The sequence below is a fragment of the Lepisma saccharinum genome, chromosome 12 (assembly GCF_977018435.1).
Source record: "Lepisma saccharinum chromosome 12, izLepSacc3.1, whole genome shotgun sequence".
In the NCBI taxonomy this organism is placed as follows: domain Eukaryota; kingdom Metazoa; phylum Arthropoda; class Insecta; order Zygentoma; family Lepismatidae; genus Lepisma; species Lepisma saccharinum.
Genome location: NC_139240.1, coordinates 69,343,960 through 69,369,823, shown reverse-complemented (window position 1 = coordinate 69,369,823; position 25,864 = coordinate 69,343,960). Strand labels below are relative to the sequence as shown.

At 36.3% G+C, this 25,864-nt stretch overlaps 1 protein-coding gene across 11 annotated transcripts in view; it reads right to left on the bottom strand.

Moving 5' to 3' along the window:
* Positions 1-220: 220 nt before the first annotated feature.
* The window catches only part of unc-104 (kinesin family member unc-104), a 192,674-nt gene continuing 167,030 nt past the window's right edge, over positions 221-25,864 (bottom strand). For all 11 annotated transcript variants that reach the window (XM_083132594.1, XM_083132593.1, XM_083132596.1 and 8 more), the window contains 7 exons: positions 20,537-20,778; positions 18,048-18,221; positions 16,717-16,817; positions 8,405-8,636; positions 7,157-7,293; positions 4,062-4,163; positions 221-2,078 (listed from right to left, as the gene is read on the bottom strand). In XM_083132594.1, the coding sequence (XP_082988720.1) occupies positions 1,994-2,078; positions 4,062-4,163; positions 7,157-7,293; positions 8,405-8,636; positions 16,717-16,817; positions 18,048-18,221; positions 20,537-20,778 (1,073 nt within the window). In that variant the 3' untranslated portion in view covers positions 221-1,993. The remainder of the gene's footprint in view (positions 2,079-4,061; positions 4,164-7,156; positions 7,294-8,404; positions 8,637-16,716; positions 16,818-18,047; positions 18,222-20,536; positions 20,779-25,864) is intronic.

The following is a 25,864-nucleotide window of genomic DNA, read 5'->3' as shown; positions in this document are numbered from 1 at the left end:
TAATGATGTGACATGGTATCTAAATCTGATTCGTAAATAATTCTCAGTTATACATAGTATTTTCTCTTCACCTTGACATACATATAACTCAGGTTCAACTGTACATAAATTGCACGAATGAGTCTGGAAAACCTAGATGAGTCAGAGAATTTTGTTTTTATGAAATTGTACACACACTGTGGGAATTTTAGGAGTATCAACTTGTAAGAAATAATAAACATTGTATTTTACAGTTTTATTTACTCCACTTACAGAGCTGTCCAGAGCTTCAGAAGTTCAAAAACAAATAAATACTTCACTTTAAAACAATAATAAATTACCTGTACATAAAAAAATTAATAAAATGACCAGCATTTTTGGAAATAAAAAATAACCTGAAACTTTCAAGCAGACAGAAAGCACTTTGTCAATACATATTCAATTATGTGACTACATGCAATTCAAGCACCGTATTTACATTTCACTCATTCAAAACGTTTGCTCTTTACTTAAATCTACACATTACAAAAATCTCAAAATCATAACGTAAATCTTTGGAATTATTTTCAAATTGTATTTGTATTTACTGAAATTTTTTTGACATATTACACAAGAATGTTTTACTCCATTATTCTGTGATAATTAACTTAACTTACTACAATAATTACAAATTGCAGTCGCTGAAAAAATACTGACCTTTGCCAATACATTAAAAATGAGATTTAACTCACTTATGATTGGCTGTCTCAAAAACCTCTTACATAAATCATCTTACAAAAAGAAATGTCTTTGGCAAATGCTCTTCCTATAGATTTATACATGCATGTGTGTCTGTATGTATATATATAGAGCAGCCTCGTACTACTTAAAACATAATTATCCCCATTAATTATTGTGGATAACACTCCCTAGCTCAGTGCAAAAATATTTTGTAGCCATTCACACATGTTGAGTCACAATGTAATTATCTTGCCCCAACAATTCCCATGTATGCAATGTTCCTTAAATGATTTTCTCTTAATGCAAAACATGATTAACTGAAATGTAAAATGGAAGAATAAAGAATGCAAGATTATTAAAATGGCACATAAATAAGGACCATAATACAAATTTATGCATTATAGTTGCATTAAAAATGAAAATTAAAAATTATTGGAAATTAATATGTATATATATTTGTGAATTTACATAACATACACACAATTATAATGACTTTTCTCTTGTAATTCTCTTCTCCCCAAATTTTCTCTAAAATTTACCTTGCTCTAAATGAAAGTAAGGTACTTCAGAAATCATTTTTATGCTACTAATATCTTTCGCTCCTTTTTTGCCATTTTTATATAAGTTTGTTAAACATCATAGATGATCATAATCATTATACACTCTTACATATGTACAATTACAATGCACAAGCGAATAAATAAAATTACTTTCTTTCAATGCTAGTTTGCGTTCGCAGTCTTTCCTGAACTGTTTTCAGCCTCAGGAACAAATTTTCTTTCTCAACAAAACAACAAAGCATGTGAAGAGCACAATATGACTAGATACAGCATCAATATGTCCAAAGTACACTATTATTATTATTTATTATAATACAGCAACATGAAGTGTGAGATTGGAGAGTAAACAAGCAAAAGATCTGGAGAGTAAACAAGCAAAAGATCATGAACTAAATGCTTTCAAAAATATCAGCCATTTGATTTTTTTCCCATCATGCATCTCTGTTTAGATTATAAGGATTTTTTTTAAATTTCATTTTAAAGAGAAGCTTCATATGTTGCTGCGCTACACAGAGTATTAGAACCTTGTACAAAACTCCAATGTAGATAATCACTTCTCATGGAATACTTTGTCACTAAAAAAAATTTTCTTGGATCCTAATATAGCCGCATTATTAAACACTCTTATCACTCAAGCCATGGATGACTTTTGTACAAGGAGTGATCATCTTTGAAAGAAGTTTTCTGCATTTTTTTTAGCCACATACAACTTCTTTGGTTGATTAACAGCTTGCTCATTTGGGAATGCTTACTTGGCCGGTGGTGGTGACTGGTGTGGCGCTGGTCTGAATCATAGGCCGCCTTCGGGACAGCTTAGATCTGTAACAACACAAAAATGTTTATACAAGTTTAACTTAAATCAGCTTCAAAGTTTGCACATAAGATTGTTACAGGAAGAGGATTTCGCTCTAGCAGCAAATAGTTCATACGGACGATGCTAGATAGCATACGGAATTGAGAAAGAGAGCTCTAGTGAATAACACTCAAACAGGCAAAACCAGCAGTGTACACTCAAAATCCCAGTAGTACACTGTGGCAGTGGGCCCTCAAATATTGATCGTGAGGTGAAAGATGCAATTACCATAAAAAAAAGGCTAAAGATGTGTTAATTTTTTAAAATTTTTACTTTGCCTGTAATTATTGTTATAAATTCTTAATTTACCCAATACAATAGAGTATTGCAATGGTATACAGTATTCCAGATGAACCACGTGGCAACATTCGGATACCATTGAGGCTTGGACAAGTGCTCTTTAGAATGAAACCCACATATTTCCAACAACTTTCCCCTTTTCCGTCCTGTCGTCTAAGGCGTCAGACTTTGGGCTCCGGTTATGAGATGCACGCAGGTTCAAGTCTCCTGGGGGAAGCGTAACAACTTTTTTCCTGAGATTTCGGCCTGTGTATGGGAACGGTAGCCACACCATCGTAAGGAAATTGAGGAGGTAGAAATGAGTAGTGTAACGCGGTCATGGAAGCCTACGATGACGACTGGTGGTTCACCATGCTGACCGCAAGTCACCCTGTAACTGGTTGGATGATCAACCACCCTGGTGAGTGAGTGGGGGGGGATTTCTCTTCTTTCCTCCGTTTCCCTCCATCTCTTTCTCTCGTTCGCAAGAAAAAAGAAGAATTAACTCTTTACCCTGCACCATTTTACCCCCTCCTCCACAGAGGAAAGAAGAGTTCTTCCCCTCGCCTCTCTCTCGGGTTACTCGGATAGAGGAAATAAGAGAGAGAGAGAAAGGGTAAAATGAGAAAGAGAGAAAGCAGAGTTCTCTCTCTCTCTCTCCTTGAATGAAAGAAAGAAATGGCTTTTGGGATTGGAGGAGAAGAGAAAGAAAAAGAGAGGAGGGGAAAGAAAGAAAGAAATAAGAGAGGAGAGAGAGAGAAAAGAGAAATCTCTCTCTCTCTCTCACTTCTTTCTCTTTTCTCTTTCCTAAGAGAGAGAAGAGAGGAGAGAGGAAGAGAGAGAGAATGAGAAGAAGATGAAAGTGTCCTTGCCCCCCCCCCCCCACAGAAAGAGGAGAGAAGGAAAAAAAATGAAGAAAGGAAAAGCAAGAGAGAGGGAGAGCAAAGAAAGGAAGAGAATTCTCTCTCTCTTTTTCGTGTAGGATCAGGTGGGAGTGAGGCCGGCAGTCAGTAGGTAGGCCTGGGCCCTCGATGGGCTGTTGCGCTGTGGGTTATTCCTCTTTTCCATTTCTCACTATGTACACTAATAACAGAGTTGTCCTATGGAACTGGACTTCAGAATCACCCTGTATATAAATAATATTTACAGCATGTGTAGTACAATGCACTGGAAGTAATGTAAACTATCTCTGGTATCAAGCATTTACCAAACATAAAGTAATTTTAATATTTTAAAATATGAATTATAAAAATACTACCTCAATGTATACTGGCATGTAAACAGTATTCGTATTACAGAACTTCTGTCTTGATCAAAATAAGTATTACTACATTTCACAAGTATGTTAGTGTTCACATACTGAGGATTGTTGTTTGTTATTGTTTTCTATTGCTTTCTATTAGAATTGCAATGTACCCAATCGGAACAAGTGTTCTCTTCTAATCCCGAGTATGCATTTTTTCAAATTACTATTATTATCTCATCATCTCATGAGAAATGGAGATGAATTTGTGAAAACGAAAAGGACAGGATGGAAACCTTGCTTTGGGCATGTTGGTATTTCTGTGTATAAGTGCAGCAAGAAATAATCCTAATAATGTTCATCGCACAAGACTAGCTTCAATGAACGACGTACAGTATCTTAATAGTGCATAATAAAATGGCCTTACCTGATTTGTCCAGCTAAGAGAGGATTAATAGCATACAGCCAATCATGAACTTCTTTATCACCCAATGTCTGCAGCAGGAAACCCCTGTGTTTGGTAACCACACTGAAAAATTAAAGAGTAAAATTCTTGACTAAGGTGAACAATTTACAAAACTAATTCTTTAGTTAAATGTTATGAACAATCATACAAAAGTAAATGTTTGTTTATGTTTTCACTTTAAGCACAGATAGGCTAATTGGGACTGGAGCTACAGTTTAAAGTGGGATCTGAACCACTATGTGCATCCACTGGGGATTGAACCAGACACAATCCACGAATCAGGATAAAATACACAAGATGTTTATTCTACAACAGTAAAAAGCTTTCATCGGCAACAGAACTTCTGTTGTTTGCTTCTATTGAAATCAAATGGTGTAATGCCCACTACAGGGTAACACATGCAACCTAAGCGGGAATTTCCGTGACAGAAGTCTGCAGGTTGTCTTAAAGGTTATGGCCCACTGAGACACCGGAAAGGGGCTGTTGCACTATTTTGCCGCTTTTCTCTGCGTCTCTGGATGTCAAGCTTTAAAAGGACAACAACTTTTCTCAAAAAACACTAAGTTGCTGACCAAGGCAGATTATTAAGATGTAAAAACACAATGTAACTAAAATTTTAGTTTAGTTCTTCGTCTGAGGAAAACCCTGATACAGGGTTGAAACATTACATCTTGAGTGTTTTTAAATCTTAATAAACTGCCTTGGTCAGCAACTTAGTGTTTTTTAATATGGAAACAAGGCTTAATTATATTACAACTTTTCTCAGTAACGTTCCACTTCTTATGTCCTCATTTTAATGTCACAAACTCTAAAAAACAGCAATTAGCATCCTGTATCTACACAGCCATGTGGTACATGGTTGCCACTAGTTATATATTTCTCTGAAAACAATAAAATTTTATGGTGAAAAGATTCTCTCTGGCTATTGACCAGGTGAGTTGTGGAAAGAATTCCAAGCTTTCGGGAGCTAACCTTACTCTCATCTTCAGGGTAGAAGTGAAGTGAAAACTTTTCATCATTCGTCACCAGGAAAACTTCAAGACTTACTTCAATTTTAGTACATTGCAGACACTAACCAATCAATGTATGGCCACCTTCTGGTCTTCAGCCATATTTGTATCTGTAGTTGGATGACCTTGACACTCCAACGAACAATTGAGGGGTGGTGTAACTCAATTCAAGACAGTTTTGAGAAAGAGGCACATTTAAATAACTTACAACTATGTTTAGCTGTTGGAGCACATACACAGTGATGTCTCTATGAGCAAAAATTTGAAACTTAGGAGATACTTACTTCTAGCACTGAAATGTTGATACTTCACACTTCTAAGTTACGCATATGCATTTCCATGAAAAGTGGAGTTACACCTGTTATGCTCTGAATCCCTCAATTGGGCTTGGAATGCTAGGAGTCCTCCTCAGTGCTCGAAGTGAGGAGGAGGGGGTGCATATCCCCCAGATAAGAAATTCTACATAAAGCATCTCCACATCTAGGATAATTTGCATAAGAATCCCTCCACTTGCTTCAGTTTCCACATTGATCCATACAAGCATCTCCCCACTTTCTTCACTGTTTCCATGTTGATCAATAGAAGCATCACCCCACCTATCCCGAAACTCAACCAAGCATTCCCCTTAGCTAGGAATTTCCACATGCGGCACTGGCTCTTTTCGTAGCAAGTTTTCAGGGTTGGGCATGACCTCTGTTCACTTCCCATAATCCCAAGTGACTTTTATAAATGAGGGTTCTTCAAAGGTAGAGCATACCTTACAAGCTCTTTGGGTGAAAAAGTTTGCCCATTGTGAATGCATCTAAAATCAGAGTTGTTGAAGGTCCAGGAACCCATAAATTTTAAAGGGTTTTATTGGGTTCCGTAACAGGACCCTAAACTTTCTTCTTGCGCAATTTAAATTCGGTCCAAGTTTCGTATTGTTTCATTTCAATACGGAACTTGGACCATATTTACGTTCATCCGGAAAAAGGTTCCTGGACCATATTGAAATTGACCTGGAAAAATGTTCCTGGACCGTGTTTAAATTGATACAGAAAAAAGGTTTCTGGACTGCATTTAAATTGATCTGGACAAAAAAGATTTCTGGACCGTGTTTAAATTGATACAGAAAAAAGGTTTCTGGACTGCATTTAAATTGATCTGGAAAAAAAAAAGGTTTCTGGACCGTGTTTAAATTGATACAGAAAAAAGGTTTCTGGACTGCATTTAAATTGATCTGGAAAAAGAAAGGTTCCTGGACCGTGTTTAAATTGATACAGAAAAAAGGTTTCTGGACTGCATTTAAATTGATCTGGAAAAAGAAAGGTTCCTGGACCGTGTTTCAATTGATGCAGAAAAAAGGTTTCTGGACTGCATTTAAATTGATCAGGAAAAAAAAAAGGTTTCTGGACCGTGTTTAAATTGATACAGAAAAAAGGTTTCTGGACTGCATTTAAATTGATCTGGGAAAAAAAAGGTTCCTGGACCATGTTTAAATTGATATAGAAAAAAGGTTCCTGGACCATTATTTAAATTGACCTGGAAAAAAGGTTTCTGGACTGTGTTTAAATTGATACAAAAAAAAGTTTCTGGACTGCATTTGAATTGATCTGAAAAAAAAAAGGTTTCTGGACCGTGTTTAAATTGTAACAGAAAAAAGGTTTCTGGACTGCATTTAAATTGATCTGGAGAAAAAAAGTTTCTGGACCGAATTGAAATACTTTAAACAAAAAGGTTCTTTATGGTCCATAACCCGTTTATGGTTGCTGGTTTTCTCTCCTGTACTAGAATTAAATTTATTTCAAATTTCTGGACCTTTAACAACCTTGATGAGTGTCTTCTCCAATTAATACAACTTGTCTCCTTATATCATTAATATTAAAGGTTTTCTGATCATTTATACACGGTTACACTTTTCTGAGACACACTGTACCATGCAAGATTGTGTTTCAGTAAGTTCACAGCTGATAACTCCACATTAACATGGAACATTGTAATGTGCTTAATATCTTCAATGAGAGTACCACTCTGTATACATAAAAGGAATCTACAATTATCCTTTACCTAAAAGTGTTTGGCACTTTAACCATGGCCTGTTGATCTTCGGAGTACTCAACTTGTGCGGTTGCAAGGTTGATCAAGCCACGCTCCACTGGGTCCTTCTCGTCACGGAATATAAACACATAGGGTCTGCGAACAACCTGAAAAAAATATATTCATTAGGTGTTTTCCACCATTCTGATACTGAATATATAAAGTGTTAAGAAAATCTCTCAGTGGTAATACTTGTACTGAAAATTTAGGTTGAGGCCAACTGATTGGCAGACAGTGATATCAACTCTATGTATATAGAAATAGATTTTAGGAAGGGTCTTTGTAAACTAACCAATTTTCTGACAAGTAATAATAATAATAATAATAATAATAATAATAATAATAATAATAATAATAATAATAATAATAATAATAATAATAATAATAATAATAATAATAATAATAATAATAATAATAATAATAATAATAATAACACGTATAGGCAAAAAGGTGATGTACAATAGATATAATGGAAGGTAAGGTAAAGTTCTCCATGAGCCATATGTAGAGGGATGTGGGGGTAGGGTATCTGCTATTTTGGAAGTGGTGTGATCAGCACCATGCTCTGGTAACCTTCTGCTTATCTCCAGAGCTACATGGAAGTCTCTTTAAACTTCTTCTAAATCAGAATCTGAGTTCTCATACAACAAATTGTCCTCTGTACTATCCAGTGAATTACTAATGCCACACTTCTTCAATGATTTAACCACTGTCTTAGTTTTCACAGCACCCCATGAAGCTTTGACCCATTCACAAACTTGTGAAATGCTAGGCCTCTTCAGATTACGTAACCTGAGTATTGACGTGTAAAACACACCCTGTTTTTCAGACCTATTTTTACAGTAAAAAAGTGCATCTTATATGCCGAAAAATATGTTACAATGCCAATATATTTATTTATTTATTTAATTAAAGTTTCAGATACAGTACTGAAAGACCATTTTATACTGAAACTGTAGCAACAAGAAGAAAGTAAAAATAAAAATAACAACAACAAGACAAGACAATACAAGATGGCAGACGAAAAAAAGAAATTGTTACACGTACATTCTTAGCGATTGTCGGAAACTGTTCTGACAAGAAAATATCGGTATTTACAGGCAGGTTATTATATAAGTGGGGGAGCCTATAACAGCTCAGCCCTAACACTAACAAAGGTAAAGAGAATGTCTACTGTTGTATCAATTGCCTGATGAAAGTTTCAAGATGTCAACATACCACCCAACGCTTCTTCCACCCGTTAGTCTTTTCTTCTAAGATGTTGAGATAACCCTTCCGTGACACCACAGGGCTAATCCTGATTTCTTCTATCTCGGGGACATACAGAACTAAGGAGGGTGAAGTCATTCCGCCCTGAGGCGATGTCATCTGAGGGCTGGTACGGCCTCCAGTTTCAGAGAAGAAGAAGTGCTCTGGAATCATTGGCCGTGCTTTCTCGGGTGACACAAGTCTATAAAAATACAGAACTATGCAGTTAGAACAGGTTGTGTTTATTAGTGAGAAAAGAAGACTTATCTTAATTTATAAAGTACCTGCGTTAGACTGTTACTTCAATATTGTTCTTCTGTGCTTTAGAGTAAAATGTAAAGTTCCACGTGCACATAGCAATGTGCCGTGAAGACACATTTAGGGGATGTGATCAGCACCATGCTCTGGCTGCCATTACCCACCAGGGTTGCTCCTAGGCACTAGATATTGGAAAAAATTGTCCAGGCGATATATATCATGTAGGCAATATATCGTCATGATATTTGTGATATATATATATATATTATATATACATATATATTTTCTTGGTGATATATCATCAAGATATTTGGCGATATGTATCATATTGGCAATATATCATCACAATATTTGGTGATATTCTGACAATAATTTTAATATATTGTCATATTAAGATTTGAAATAGTTAGGCTTTTGTGCAATAATAATAGTTTTCGTCATATGATTACTCTAAATTTAAATGTGTCTGAAATTACTATTTGAACTAATTCTAATAAATAGGATGTTTAAAAAGGTCAATTTGTATATTAGTACAAAATTATCAAATTGTGCAATATTTTGAATTGAAATTTATAACAGTTATTTTTTGACTTACAATATAAAAAAAAAACAATATCTTTAAACATGTGTTCTTTCACACAAGCAAGATAAGAAACATTCAAATTTATAATTAAATTTATTGAAATTGTGTACATTTGCATTGGCATCAAGGTCTTTATATACAAAGGTCAACTCTTTAAGATTGTTCAGTGTATAAATATGATGCCATTCTTGGTATTTTGTAACAACATGCAAAAAATGGTAATGGTAATTGCTAGATAAATATATTGTTATATAAAGGGTGTCTCAAAAATATTTTCGTTTTTGAATCCGCCCTCTGGGGCAATTTGCACATTACGGAGAAATGAGATAGATCGCTAATGTTTGGCAACATTGTTAATATTTAGTTGCCATGGAGCACTTTATGGGGCAGCAACATGCTTTTTGTGTTCGTGTGTTTTATAAAAATAATGATTCTTATGTTGTTGTGCATCGTTTGTACCGGCATCGTTACAACCTGGCAGGAATGAGAGACGTTCCAAGTGCAAATTTAATTAAATATTGGGTGAGAAAGTTTGAAAACACTGGAAGGACTATGACGAGTAAACTGCCGGGACATCCAAGGTCGTCAAGATTGAACGGAAACGTTGACTGTGTGCGCCAGTCTGTAAGGGAGGATCCTGCTTCGGTGAGTGATCGAAAACTTTAGTTCAAGAATAATTGAATGTGAAACATAAACGGTCACCATTTGTCCAATACTCTTTTCCACAAATTAAAATTTAATGTTTAAGCTTTCTTTACACAAAAAATTTAATATTTATTTTAAGTTTTAAAAACGAAAATATTTCTGCAAAATATGTACAAACAGAGCAAATATGTACATTTACTTCACTAACATCAAGGCTGTTAAGCACTTAGTGATTAAAATATAACACAAAAACAATTGAAGATGACACATGCTAAAAAATCTTTCTGGAACTAATCACTCTGATACTAGTGGTCTGTGGCATTGTAAAAAGATCTCATGATGGAATAAGAATAAGTACAAATGTAGAAATTAATAATGGATTCATATTTGTACAATTATTGATATTTTTAAAAGATTATACCTTACAAGTTAATCTCAAATAACAGTTGGGCTGAAAAGTTCGTAGGCTAACATAGTAAAAAATATTTTTTTGACAAAATTCGATTTTATTATTCAATATAGTTGCCTTTGAGGGCGATACAACGATTATAGCGGTCATACAATTTTTCGATGCCATTTTTATAGTACGATTTCTCTTTAGCCTCAAAATAGGCCTCAGTTTCAGCGATTACCTCTTCATCAGTGCTAAATTTCTTTCCAGCGAGCATTCTTTTAAGGTCTGCAAACAGGAAAAAGTCACTGGGGGCCAGATCTGGAGAATATGGTGGATGGGGAAGCAATTCGTAGTCTAATTCATATAATTTTGCCATCGTTTTCATTGATTTGTGACACGGTGCATTGTCTTGATGAAACAGCACTTTTTTCTTCTTCAAATGGGGCCGTTTTTCGTGATTTCATCCTTTAAACGCTCCAACAACACTATGTAATAATCTCAGCTATCTCGATCAACTTCATTTTACGATCATTTAAAATTATTTTGTGGACTTTTTTGATGTTTTCGTCGGTAACAGCCTCTTTGGGGCGTCCACTGCGTGCATCGTCTTCGATGCTCATTTCGCCTCGTTTAAATTTAGCAAACCACTTCTCAACGGTTGATTTTCCTGGTGCAGAGTCCGAATAATGTTTATCAAGCCAAGCCTTGGCTTCAACAGTATTTTTTTTCGCCAAAAAGCAATGCTTTATTAACACACGAAATTCTTTTTTATCCATTTTTTCACAATAACAAAAGCTGCTTCACTCACAATGCTATATCTCACGAACTAATTATCCAGCAGCTGTGAAATTTATACACGTATCTTTTGAAGGTTAGTACTAAGTAAAAATCACATGGATTTAATTCTAGTAACGCCATCTATGAGTCAGCCTACAAACTTTTCAGCCCAACTGTTAGTTCGTTTAAACTATATAGAGGCATTTTTTCTCATAACTGAATTTATAAAGTATTTGATAATGGCATAATCTTTAAAAAAAAAAAAAGGAACTTGTGAAATAACCCAAAGATGTATGAAAAGTGCCAAGTTTAAATTGGAAGCACAGAATTGTTATCTGCTTTCATCTGCATTATCAAGAAAGCATACAAATAATGCAATGTCTCAAATTAAAGTTTTGAGGAAAAAGACATAGTGATATAAATATCTTCTAAATTTTGGATGGGATTTAACCAAATGTGGAGTCTTGTTAACCAATGCAAAATTTGATATTGTAACTTTTGTTTTTTCTTGGTTTTATCAATATACGAGGGGATATCAAAAAGTAATTGAGTATTTTTTTTTTACAGCCAAACGGAAATGTATTCACAAAAACTGAAATATACATTTGGAAGTACATGTATTTTGCCAACTTCCCACAAGATGGCAAGCAGTTGTGTGCACCTTGCACATGCTGAGAGGCAGTTGTTTCAAAATGGCACCTACGCTTGAGACGTTCAACACAGTTGAGCTGCACAGTGTGATTCGGTTTCTGTGGTCAAAGGTACAGAAACCACCTGAAGTCTATCGTGAGTTGTGTCTGTAACTGGTGTGCAAAGTTCAACGCAGGGCGTGTAAATGTCTTCGATGAACCCTGTTCTGGACGGCCTCGCACATCCCACACACAGAGCAATGTTGACGCTGTTGTAGCGATTTATTGCAAGTGAATTCGCAAAATTCCTACAACTTCCAACTTTACATTGAAAAAAAATGCTCCGCTCAAAATACGCGATACATAATCGCTCATTATTTAATTCCCAAGATTTACGACAGATGGCTCCACTAATTATTTGCGAGTTATTGAGTCGTAAATCACGCCACCTGGATCACCCGAAGGAACACGGAAGTGAAAGTGAGCAGACTTGTGTGTGTAGAGCGGCCAGTCGTGTATTGCGTTCGGTACCAGCAACAACTTTTTTTTTTCTCTCGCGCTCCACGTTGCAAAATGCTCCGGTGAAATGAAGTTTGAACTTTGACGCTCTGACTTACTATTTGTAACACGCGATGAATTGGCGAGCTTATTCGTGGAATATAGACCGAGAGCCTTTGTTATAAAATAGGCTACTACTATTTCTTAAATTTGGTACCAGTTGATAAATGGACGCGTGGATTAAAAAAGGCCATTTGACAGTCAGCATTGGGAGTAATATTGGGAATCGACAAAATGGATTACATGTGATTCCAACCAAGACGTGCATGCATTCTCGGGGATTTGTCTGCCAATCAGTGAAGGAAGTCGTATCCTTTCCCAGGACTAAGAAAAGCGAACACGCACAAAACAAGGTAGGCAGAAGTGAATTTTTTGTAGTATTTTGTGGTGAATAGCAGTGCGACAAAAAATACGAACCTGATATTTTTTTCTTACGTGACGACGAACTATGTAAGTTTCGTACTGAGTGCGTCAAGTTGCAGAAATAAGCCTTTGTTAATCAATTTGTAAATGTTCGCGAAATTGCAAATCTTAAAAAAAAAAAAAAATCGTCGTAAAAACATTGGTTTACCACGTGGTTGTGATATGCGTCGCTCAATTTAAATGTGTGGACACAAAAAGAGTTTAAAATGACAAATTTAAATGTGCCTGCGTAAAACTGCTCCCTGCTTAATGTTCTGCAAAGCGTTTGCCTTTTTGAAGAAAGTTGGCATTTTTGCTAAATTCGTCGCAAAGTCATACTTGGAGTAATCGCGACGAAGACTTCGCCAACGTCGTTTTTCCCTGCCCCACCTCCTTTTTGATCATTCTGGGATTGGGTTGATTTGCTGGCAAAAATTGTACGAGGCATAACAAATTATTTAATTTGAGAATGAGCATCTAGGGAGAGCCTCTCTTCTACGTTCAAAAAGGTTCTTTGTAAATTCTTTGCACATTTCTTTAATATGAATCTATTGTCACAATAATCGAAGGTTTATTGTAAAGGTGTAAGAACCATTTTTGATTAAGCCAATATAATTAAAAGGTGATTAAAACTTGTGCAGAAACGTGAGTTAAATATAAATTGTAGATTATTGGCGTAGACTTAACGCAGTGTCCTTTTGATATCATTGTTGTTGACTAATTGAATAAGACTGTTATTTCTAAAATGCAAGCGTTTTTTGATACACGCGATAAAAGAAAAATTATTGTTCAAATGTATTGTAATTAATATGAGTTAACAATCGCACAAGTCGTTGTTTTACGTAAAATTGGGAATATTGCCCTAATCAAATTAGGAGCTTGTTAATGACGCTATATACATGATCTTGTTGCTGTAACCGTAAAAAGGGGGTTACGTTCTAAATTGTTGTTGTTGATCTTTTGGAATGCATGAATAAATTACGTTAATTGTTAAACTTTGACTTTTGCCTATTTGACATAATTTGCGTTCATTACCTTCCTAATTCACCCATGGTCTTCGACAACATGCATGCACTATAAATGGAAGTGTTGGTAGTTAGTGTTTTTTTTTTGTGATTTATGGTAAAGGAGTAATTGATACTAAGTAGTAAGTTATTTCCTCTGGCACGTTACGCATTTTTGGAAAAATTCGTAGCATTACTACTTATTTTGTTTTTCAGGACTGAGTATTTTGCAAAACGTCATCGTGTTTGCCTTGTCTTTCCCAACCTTTATTTAAATTGCTGACAAGGATTGTGAAGTTCAGAGTAACTTTGAGGTGTTACGAACAACGTAACATTAACCTCCACCCACGTGATTTTGTGACTTGTCCCAAGGTGCCTAAAATTTCAGATCCCGGCCTTTGAGGTAACGTTATAACAAAAACGCCCCAGTTTAACTAAAAATAAAAGCACCTTGTAAAATTGGACGTTACACTGTGGAGGCATTGATTCAGGAGGACCGGCAGTCAACAATTCAAACAACAGCGGATGCAGTGGGCATTTCATATGGCAGTGCATACTCCATCATCCACGAAGAACTTGGCTATCACAAAGTGTCAGCAAGATGGGTTCCCAGAAAGCTCACACCACAGCATATGGAGGTCCATATGGGATACAGTCTTGAGCATTTGCTCCGGTACCATAGGGCTGGAAATGCATTCCTCGACTGCATTGTTAGCGGGGACGAACTGTGGGTTTTTCATTACACTCCTGAACGAACAGAGTATGGTATGGAAACACATTATCGGCCCCACCCAAAAAATTCAGGGCAACCCTGTCTGCAGAAAAGGTTTTGCTTACTGTTTTCTGGGACAGCCAGGGTGTCATTCTTGCTGATTTTGGGGTAAAGGAGCATCTGTAAGGAACACCTTGCCAGCAAACACTTCAGCTGTGACACGGAAGTTGTGACAGCTGTGTGCCGTTGGTTACGTGTCCAGCCAAACAATTTCTACCACACGGGCATCGAAAAATTGGTGTCACGGTGGGACAAATGTATAAATGTGAATGGATGTTATGTGGAAAAGTAGAGTAATGTTCAACCTTCAAAATGTATATTTCAGTTTTTGTAAATACATTTCCGTTTGGCTGTAAGAAACTTACTCAATTACTTTTTGATATCCCCTCGTATTGTGCATAATAATACTTATAACGGTTTCAGCATAAAATAAATGCTATTCCTTAGCAAATGTAAGCTGGTATTTCCTTTTCAGCATATATCCGTAGCTTCCTACTGTGTTAACTCATTAATTTTGAATTCTGATTGGTTGCCATTACACACCAGACAGGGTATATATGTAAAATGATGTGCTGGTCAGGACCTCAGATTCAACAGAGGGCATTTACGAAGATGATTAGTGAGACCCGAGACAGCAAAATTGGTTGACCACGCTGTCTTCTCTCTATTTACTTTCTATCTCGCATCGATTTCTTTTCGTATTAATATATATTAGGGATGGGACGATATGAAATTTTGGCCGATACCGATAAAGTACCGATATAAAATTTACCGATACCAATAGCCGATATTCTACCGATCCGATATAAAATTAGAAATGGTCCCGGAAGAACCTGAAAGGTTCATTGACCTTAAAAAAAATGTGTGTTTCAAAGTGACTGCAGTGCAAGAGAAATTGCATATTTAGACATTTACTTTTTAAAAAAGTAGGGCATGGAGATCATCCATAAAAATTACAACAAAACTGGCAGAATTTTGCACTAAACTATCAGATATTTATCGATATATTGGATCGGTAAAATAATCGGTAATTTTACCGATAAACCGATACACCGATATGCCTATATCGGCCGATACTGATAGAGTACCGATTAATCGGTCCCATCCCTAATATATATCATGGAGACAATATATCGCCGATATCATGATCGGAAAAAAATATTGATTGTCTCGTATGTGATGATACACCGCAATATCTAGGCACCTATTCAGATGAGGCTGAGTGCCCCAGAGCTGCTTTATGTGGGGAAAAGGCCGGCACAATTCAGACCTTAGATCACCCACCCTACTGACTAGACCACAACGGCACATAGTTAGAGATTTAGAAGAAAGTAATTGATAAGCTTAACTGTAACTAGTGCTTGAAGCAGGGGAACACTGGGGACGGTTCCCCCCAGTCAAGAAACGTTCCATAAAGCATCCCCCCACTTACTGCAATGTCTCCATATTGAACATACAAGCATCCCCGTCTCCATATTGAACATACAAGCATCCCCTTTATTTCCCAAACTCATCACCCCAGCTTTCCACATTGACACTGACTGTAAGCCAATTGCAAATCATAAATACAGTAACACCTCGTTAATCCAGACCCCGATAAGCCGGACTTCGCTTAATCTGGACAGGGAAAAAAATAACTTTCTCAACAAAATATAGACATGTACTCCAAACCAAGTTCTACAGCAAGAGTTTCGAGAGATGCAGAGCTAGGTCCATCGAGTACATCATCATAATATGGGTATTGCTTTACATTTTACTGTACTGTATAGTGTATTTAGGCCTATGCCCTTTAAATACACCATAATAAATGTGTTTTGTTGCTATAAACAGTTTTAATGCACTTTCAACTGTTCTTTTAGGTTATTTCAGTTAATCCAGATTTTTGTTAAACCGGTCAACTTATCCCCTCATTAGTCCAGATTAACGAGGTTTTACTGTAATAATAACTGATCTGTCTCATCCCTAGCAAAAAGTGTGTTCAAAAAAGGTTTTATTTCTAGTTTCTAAGCTACTGAACCAGCACTGGCTTCTACATGCACACATAATTTTAATCTCAAAATTTATACTAGATAACCAGCAACTAAAGTATGTTTAAAATGAAGAATGCTCTTAGGGCATGAAGCTTAATGTAGACATATTCAAGACTGAATATTTGAGATTCCCTAGTTTTATTTCTAATGGTAACAGTTTTGGCTCCACAATTAGTTTATAGTTTCTTAATGTTGTGATGATGGATTCAGAAGTGAAAGCGAAGGCTTACTCTTGTGATCCTGTTGAGATCATGCTGGACATGAGACTTTGGTTCATTTCTGACATTTCTTCTGTAGGTGTTGAGTCATTTTCCTTCGAAACTGGACTCTCCTAAAAGAAAAAAGTTCCAAAATTGAGTAAATTTCATGCATTTGTGGGTGTATTTATCAATACACAGTATGTCAGAAAAACAACAATCATTTTATAATTTTCAAGAAGTTTTTTTTCTTAAGCTGACAATAGCTTTGGGAATAGTGTTGCTTTCCAATTTTATTTTATCTAGCTATAACTTTACTTCCAGGAATGTACAGGATGTGGCATGAATCGGGCAATTTTGCAACACTGGATATAGCTAGTTGATGCTTCATAGGCAATACGTGACTACCATCATCTTGCAGAGCCTGATCTACCATTTAGTTATGATGAAGTTGTAGAATGGGTCACAGCGCTCATTTGCTGTAAAAAGGTATTACAAAAACAACAATGGGAATATTCCTTGGCCTGCTAGATCACCAGATCTGTCCACTTGTGGTTATTTTCTTTGGGAACAATAGAAATGAAAAGTCTTCCAGCCAATCCTCAATGAACATAAAGATCGGATCCGAGAAGAGGTGGCTCACATTCCTACCTTACTGTTATACTGAACACAACTCCAACTGGTGGCTGACCTTGACGGCATTTCTGGCCCCTTCTGTCCCCCAATCGTCTTCGGGGGTAAACTCAGTTGCGAAGTAAAAGCTGAAGGGGTCACATCGCTCTCCAGAAGCAACATTGGCAAGCGTACTTCTGTTTTTGCCAGTTGTCTATTTACATGTTTGTAGTGTGTTTGTGTGTGAAACTCCCTCGTGTAGGACCACGTGTGTAGTTTATCCATTAACCCCGTTGATTTCTGGTGCTGGCAATATTGTTGCCCAAGAAGACTCTCGCGCTTTACGGTACGTTTGGCAACATGTGGTGGACCCAATGCTTATTTGTTTCATCCCGCGAACAACGTTCGGTACCTTGTGACTCGAAAATAACAGATTTCAGTCGAAGAAAATTGAACTGATAGCTGATTTGCTGTTTCCCAGCCACCAGTTGCGTTCAGTATAGTGTGTTTGGAACGAAATGGAGGTCATCGTAGTTAAGTCATTTTCAAATACATCACAATGTAAGGACTATATTTGTATTTTCCTTTGTTATTTCTTCTGCAGTCAATAAATTAGTTCATTTTTCTTAATTGTGTATGTTTTGTATGCATTATTTTGTCTTAACTGTGGAGTATTTAAAATTGCCCGATGCATTGCCACACCTTTTTTAAAAAAATGTATTTTTTTTTATAATGAAGCATTGTAAGCCTACCTTGCTTGGTATCCTTCCTTGAATGAGCTTCACACATTTAGTAGTCAAATCCCTTTCTCGGTCTGTCATGTCCCATGGCTCATACACATCTTTGCTTGAAGTCTTAATCATTGGAGAAATAACGGGACTTGCTCGACCCTCGTTGTTTGCCTTTGCTACCATGTTACAAACTTCCTGCAAGCAAAATTTCAACAAAGTTAATACTTCAATTGAAAGAATTATACACTTGCACACAATATCCAGTTTTAGATCTTATTTAATCATAGAGGAGTACAATTTTTGTAACTTCCTGCAGTTCTCTCTACTGAAATTAAGTTTTATTTTTGCCAACATTGGAAAGGCTATAGAAAACAAATGGTCTGAAGTCTCTAACACTTCACCAATAACAGAATCATTCAAAATAATAAAGAAAGAAGTTAATGACTGGCACAAATTAAATGCAACCGACTTGGAATTGCTTGCATTTAAAATATTTACATTCATTTCTTCTAGGTGCAATTATTTATATTCGAGCATTGTTACGTGACCTTGTGCAGCTTCCTATGCAGTCTGCCATACAGATTTCAACCCCCGTTAAAACACAGTACTGAAAAGAGGGTAATGATGTAAGAAGTTATTTAAAATGCTAGAAACTCCTTCCTTCTACAATCTTTCATGAAAAGAGTAAGCAAAAGGACTTGGAATGCTGTTTTATTTCAATAGTCGATCGTCTTTGCCACTTATGCCCCTTCAGCATCTCATTTTTGTGTGCCCCCCCCCCCCCCACCATGGACTTGAGGTCCCTAGGTTATAGCCTAGCATAACCTAATGGCAAATCCTCCTCTGTGTAAAATACATGCAAGTTTTCATATAACGTAGAAATTTTCAGGGAAAAATGCAGGCTTGACCAGGAATCGAACCCAGGTCTCTGTTATACCATGCCATTGCTCTAACCACTGAGCTACCGAGCTGGCCTGGCCTCACCTGATCTTTCGCTATCGCTGTTTTACCTGCATGGAATCGTCTCTGCCAGTGCTACCGCAACGGGATCTGTTGCCTTTGAAACACAGTAGACGTCGACGTTGCCTGGTTCCTCCCAGCATAGAGATGTTAATAATTGTAGATTAGGCGAGCGCGCGCACACACACACACACACAAGTTTACATATATTTATTTTTATTACAATTAATGATCGTCAAATGCATGTAATTTGTTTGCAATAAATTTTCCAGTACTTTAAAAAGGTAATATTCCAAATACTGTTTCATATGCATATACAATTAACCAGTGGCATGCGGTGACATTTTCCGTTGGGGAAGCAGATCCCGAAAAATTAAGAAAATCAAGAATTCATTGCTTCTACATGGTACGTTATACTGGAAAAATGAGCCCTCTACCTGGTACCGTTTCCATAACATCTCTAAGGGCAACGATGAATGTCCTGGCGCAGTTGTTCATTTTTTCGAATTTCAGTTAAGTCTGTTGTCAAACGTATTTAATGCAACAGATGATCGTGGATGATTGAAACAATTTTCAAGATTTTCACACATTGCAATATTCACAAATCCACTTTAGCACCATGTAGTTCTTTCCGTAGTAAATAGTAAACAATACCAACACTAATGTTTTTGAAGCAAACAGATAGAAATTCACCTGCCTGAAAAACCGTAACTTTTCACCTCGCAAAGTGCTTGGAAAAAGTGTGACCGCGGCCAGCGAGTTTTACCAACTCTATTTGGCAGATGTGTCCATGGACATGTTAGCTGTCTTAATAGACCGAACTCTCGGAAACGTTTATCTTCACATATGTCATCTGTATGCCAGCTATCATATTTTAGCGTTTTGAACCTTTATAGTTTATTTATGAATATACATTTTAACTAGCTTGGTGGATATGCTACATCGCTGACAGTATACAGTACACATGGACACTTAATCATGCAGTTTGCAAGACTGAGGACATCAGTAGAGTGATCCGATGGCACTCTGGCTTTCTTTCAAGCTTACTGGTTGGAAAACAAAATTTGCCCCAACACAACCTACCCTCCCATTCGATCCTTCAAGGTCGTCGGGGGATTTCTCGGCCTCCTGGTGGCATTATAAGTAAAGGATGGACAGAGTGATACTTCACAGATGTTTTGTCAACATGCCGCGAAAGGGTGTTGATGGCCCCATATCGGAAAAGGACGAACCTTGGAGGCTTGCAGGTTGATATTCTGTTGAGGCAACCCGGAAGAAATAATGAGAAACCAAAAGTTAAAGAATTAATTGTAACAGTTATGTTGTGTGCCACCACTGCTGGCCTTGCTGTACCGGAGTGCACGCGCATGCAATTAACAAACTTACTGTTACGTAAACAATGTTTTTTTTAAAATTCTGAAGACCAGTAATGAAATGAGGAAAAGTGAATAGAAAACGTCTGAGAGTGAAATTACGTTAGTAAATTAATGTAGCTTTACTATTTTCATGACTGGTGCAGATAGTAAATAAATTCCTTAACTAAAACCTACCTTCTCTGATTTTGTAATGTCGTGAGCCCTTCCCAAAGGAACTTTGTCAATTCCTAGCTTCTCGCGAAGAAGGAGAAGATGACGAACTTTTGCAACCTCCTCCAGCCGAGTGAGTTTCTCAAGTTCCCACTGGTGATCAAAAATTAAACTGTCTCCTCTAGGTCTCCATCCATGAAGATTTTCCTCTCCCCTGACGTACGTTGAGCTTGTATCTAAGACACGACGTTGTCGGCGTTGCACACCTAGAAGGGAGAGTGCCACTGTGTTAGTAATTGCGATTTCACAAACAACATTCGATCGCTTCATTCAAGTACCTATCATTCTTGTTTCATGTATATTTAAAGGTAGGAACTCTATTTTGAGGTCAACAGAAAAAGGGGAATAATTGCTTATAATTAGGAGCATGCATATTTCATTTTTGATGAAAACATGAAATGTGAAACAACACATTGTAATGTTATTTTTTCATGTTTCTGAAAGGTGTGAGGTGCATTTTGCTACCATCCCAGCCAACACACTAACGTTGCCACAAAGTTGTACGCATGTTGCATTTATGATGAATGTTGTATGTAGAGACGACGTTGTGATAACGTTGCACCCATGTTACAAAAAACATTCCACTGAATGCACTTTAGTTTGGAGGGTCACCACCATGAGCACCACAATCGTCAGATTGGAGTGTTTTGTTTAATCTGAATTTGTGCGTGCACTGTCCACCAAAGCTTATATTTCCTGCAGTGTACACTAGATGGCAGTGTGACTCAAATGCAAAACAAACAAGTTTTAGTAACAAAAATAAGGATAACCTTGATTATAATTCATGAAAAAAATGTGTTTTATTATCCTTCAAAAGATGTGTGAATATTGAAGTTGTAAGGAAGATCAGAAAATGAAATGTGGTGAATACAAGTGAAACTCCCATGATAAATATTTTTATACCAGACTATATATCGGGAGCTAATTACTGTAAAGAGAAAATGATTGATTACCAGTGTATAGTTAGAGATTGGTTACTTCATTGAACTCTCCAGCCTAACTATTGCCTATTTTGGGGAAAGCAGGAAAAGTTTACTGTGTAACTGTGGTGTTACAAACAAGGGTGTTTGCTGTTATTCATATGTATTGTGTACAAAAATACCTTGGCAAGCTTGCTGCAACTTCCATTTCTGGTAATCAGATTGCTGGATGCAAGCTTGCAACAAGCTATCTGGGTGATAGCTAACCCAGGCGAAATAACCATATTTTAAATATGCATTGTTGTTATATTTGTAAATTACACAGGCAGCAACGTAATGTTGCAAAAACATTGTGGCAACGTTAGCCCCTTACATACCTAATGTTGCTACATAATGTTCAGTATATGTTGCCACAAAGTTGTCAACCTACGTTGCAGCAACGTTGAAATAAATAACCCTTAAACGTTGACACAAAGTTGTATCAACATACACTGAACATTGTAGCAACGTTAGGTATATTAGGGGCTAATGTTGCCACAACGTTAGTGTGTTGACTGGAATGTTTTAGTCACGAAATGATGCAAAATCCAAAATAAACTCTTAAACATGAAATTTAGGGTTTATTTACCGACATGACACCTATTAATTCTGCTGTAAATATTTGAGAAGCAAAAATGGGCTCCTTTACACAGTAATAAACTTAACACACAGATTACTAGGGGTAGGATTTTCATGACTTAGCATATTTTTCTTGATAAGGGTGATGTGTTCCCTAAATATATAGAAATTCATATTGTGAAGAAACTAATTGGATTAAGATGCTTTTTAAAGGCATATTTTGGCATATTTAGCCATATTTCTACGTGATATAGCATATTTTCGCTTTTTCAAGAAATATGCAGTCATTTTCGAAGTGGATTCGTTCTTACTCCCATCTTCACTCGAGTTCTTTTTTTTTTTTTACTGCAGCAAAATCTTTCTAATTTTTATTGGAAAATTTACGGAAAGTATTCCTTGTGCATTGCAACTCATGGCCGATAAAGTGAATTAAATATAGTACGTATGTGAAAATATTTCAGCATATGTTAGATATTGATGTTTGAAACAGTTCAATTATAAGGGCATATTTTTCAAATTATAGTGCATATTTTGTAAAACTTTTAGGTCATAAGAGCATATTTGCATATTTTTGTGATTCTTAGGTCATAAAAATCCTAACCTTACTGATAACTATATGAATGCTATTAGAAGTGAAATGTTAATTTTGTGTAACAAGCGGTTTTGAAATCAAATTTACGTTTTCATTCAGAATTTTAACACCAAAATGCTATTTTATATACTGCTTTTGATCCCGAAATATGCCAAGTTTTTTTTTACCGAAAACTTGATCTCTTATTCACCACAAATATGTAGCTCTACTTATAATCCCAACTTTCAGATAGAAAATACAAGTTAATTTTTCCTACATATTTCTCTCAAGCAAACTGAATATTTAACCAACAATCTATCCCATAAATAGCAATGACAATCTGAAAATAAAGTTAAACATTCCTACATAAGAGCATTGATTGGTTGATTTGGGAATGAGGATGATATGGTGAAATTGATGAAGGGACACTCACAAAGAAAACCCATGCCTAGGTTGGGATTTCAATCCAGGACCACTGGCATCAAAACATGCTATGATAACCACTCTGCCACGGAGGCCGACTCCTATGTAAGTGCATTTCAAGACGCTGACAATTCATGAGCTGATACCAATGCTATTAGCAATTCCCAGTGGTAGTAATTGTTGAAACTTGTAACAATTAAAAGTTGATGAAAATATTGATTAATATCAGTATGTAAGTATTATTTCTGTTGTAGCCTACAGTTGTTACAAGCATAAAAACACAGTTTTTTGTTATGACATTTCAGGAGAACACATGCACCCTTCATCAGACATTTATTTTTAGTTTGATTAAAGATATAGTTATATAAAAAAAATGTATGTAAGTATTCCAATCGAATCATAGGTACCAATTTACAAGAAATTTGCTTTAGAATACTCAAGAATTACGTCAGAATATTAAAATATATGTTATGTAATCACAGTTTTCAACAATACTGGTGCAAAATTCGTGGAAACTTTGAATTTAGTATATTTCCAGGTTAATTTCATGCCACAAAAGTATTACATCGTATTTTTTGATCCCGTGAAATGCGAGAATGCTGGAGAAGTATTAGTCGGTGTTGGTAATTACGAGGCGCATCCATAAAGTAAGTTCCGAAAATGCCCCAAGATGGCACGAGTGGTCAGAGTGGGACGTGCTTGTGCAGGAGTGGAGGAGGAACACGTAGCCACAACCTGGCGCGAACGCAGTTGTGTGGAGTCAGTGGTGAGAGAACTGTAGTACGGGAAACATGGCTGCACGCATAGTCTCCCGCCGAGTGCGAGGTACGCGCGATAATCAGGTTTCTTCACGCTAAGAAGCTGTCAGCATCAGAGATCCCCCGGCAGGCATGAAATCTCATTACCGCGCGTACCTCGCACTTGGTGGGAGACTGTATGCACGCAGCCATGTACTACAGTTCTCTCACCACTGACTCCACACAACTGCGCTTGCGCCAGGTTATGGCTACGTGTTCCTCCTCCACTCCTGCGCAAGCACGTCCTGCTCTGACCACTCGTGCCATCTTGGGGCACTTTCGGAACTTACTTTCTGGATGTACCTCGTACATCCTAACCGATACTTTCCGATACCAATACATCAACATCGGTATTGACTCAGCCCTAATTGTAACTCAACTTTTTTCTCATCACTGACAATAAGTCCCACTTGGCTAGGAATTCTCAAAATGAGGCCTTCTAAGTTTAGTCCTTTACAACAGAAATATTTTCCACCTTATAAGCAAAGCTTATTTTTGCAAGTATTTCAAGTCATCTCAGGTTACAAGCATTCCGAGTGAAAAACTCACAATCTCAGTACCAAAGGTTCCAGATTCGAGTCCTGGCCTGGGAATTAGCGTTCCCTTAAGTGTCTCTTCATCAATATCTGCTTATCACCTTTCCACATCATCACCATCAATCAAGTTTTAAGTAACACTTGTATTACATAATCAAATACAGACATTACCTTCGGTTTTTGATAAAATTGAACAAAGCTTTTGAGAAAGTTATATTTACTGATTTTGTAGCTGATCAAATCTTCCTTATTGAAATTTTTCTGTGAAAAGCTGAATTCAATTACCAAGTGACACATTTGGCAAATTTCACTCATAATATTATACTAATATACTGTATTTAGATTTCCTGCCTTTGAATATCATAACATTTTTTCATTTTTACATTATCATGCAATTCACTGCAACTACATGGCAATATGGGCAAGTTTGAATTTTATTCCTCCAGTGGTATTTTAAAGATATTACAACTCTGATGACTACACAAAGTGTATTAATTTTCTATTGTGCATTAAGCATCTATCTGCTGTGAAATAATAAACAAGGTCGTGTATACTATTTGTGCAGTCACCAAATTATTTTAAAGAACCACTATTGTATAGGAAGAATAAAATTACTTAAGTATGTACTTATTTGCCAAAGTTTTACATGTAAAGAAAATCAATCCCAAAACTACAACAGTGCTTACATTTACTTTTTACTAAATTCAATCACTTACTAAAAAACTATATTGCACTAATTGTGAAGAAACAAGCATCAAAATAATAATAGTAATAATAAATTATATTATCTAGCTTTCAAATTTTAATTTCCCTCAATAAGTATAAATTTTGAAACACAACACAATTCTTTGTAAATGTATACACACATCTATAGATTTAATAAATATGTATGTACAAACATTCTATCAGTTCCAAACGTTAGTAAAAGGAACAATGCTCAGACTATAAAAGCATAATATGGTATATTCTGTTCTGTCATATTTCATGACTGACTTTGCATAAACCAACAGCATTGCTAATAATATTTACGCAACAGCTGCCATGTTGACCATGTCGTATCAACTTTATTTAACTATTGTTCACAAGAAGCTCTCTCTATGTTTATTCTCCTTGGAAATATGATTAATGATGAACATGTGCGACAAACTATTAGACATTAAGTTATACTCTGTAGCTACATTGGGAGTAGGTGAAATAATAATAGAACTGCTATGAAAATGAACGACCTGCATTCACGTAAAGAAATATTCTATTTATGCTCCTGATTTTCCATTATATCTGATGAAGAGCAAAGAGCTCAATTCTAGACTAGACAACAGTTCACTGTGGGCCAGGGCCTACCAATTGACTTTCATTGGGTGATATGAAGTCAGTACATCGAGTCAAATTCTGCCTTTTTACAGGAGTATATTTCAGTGACTTACAAC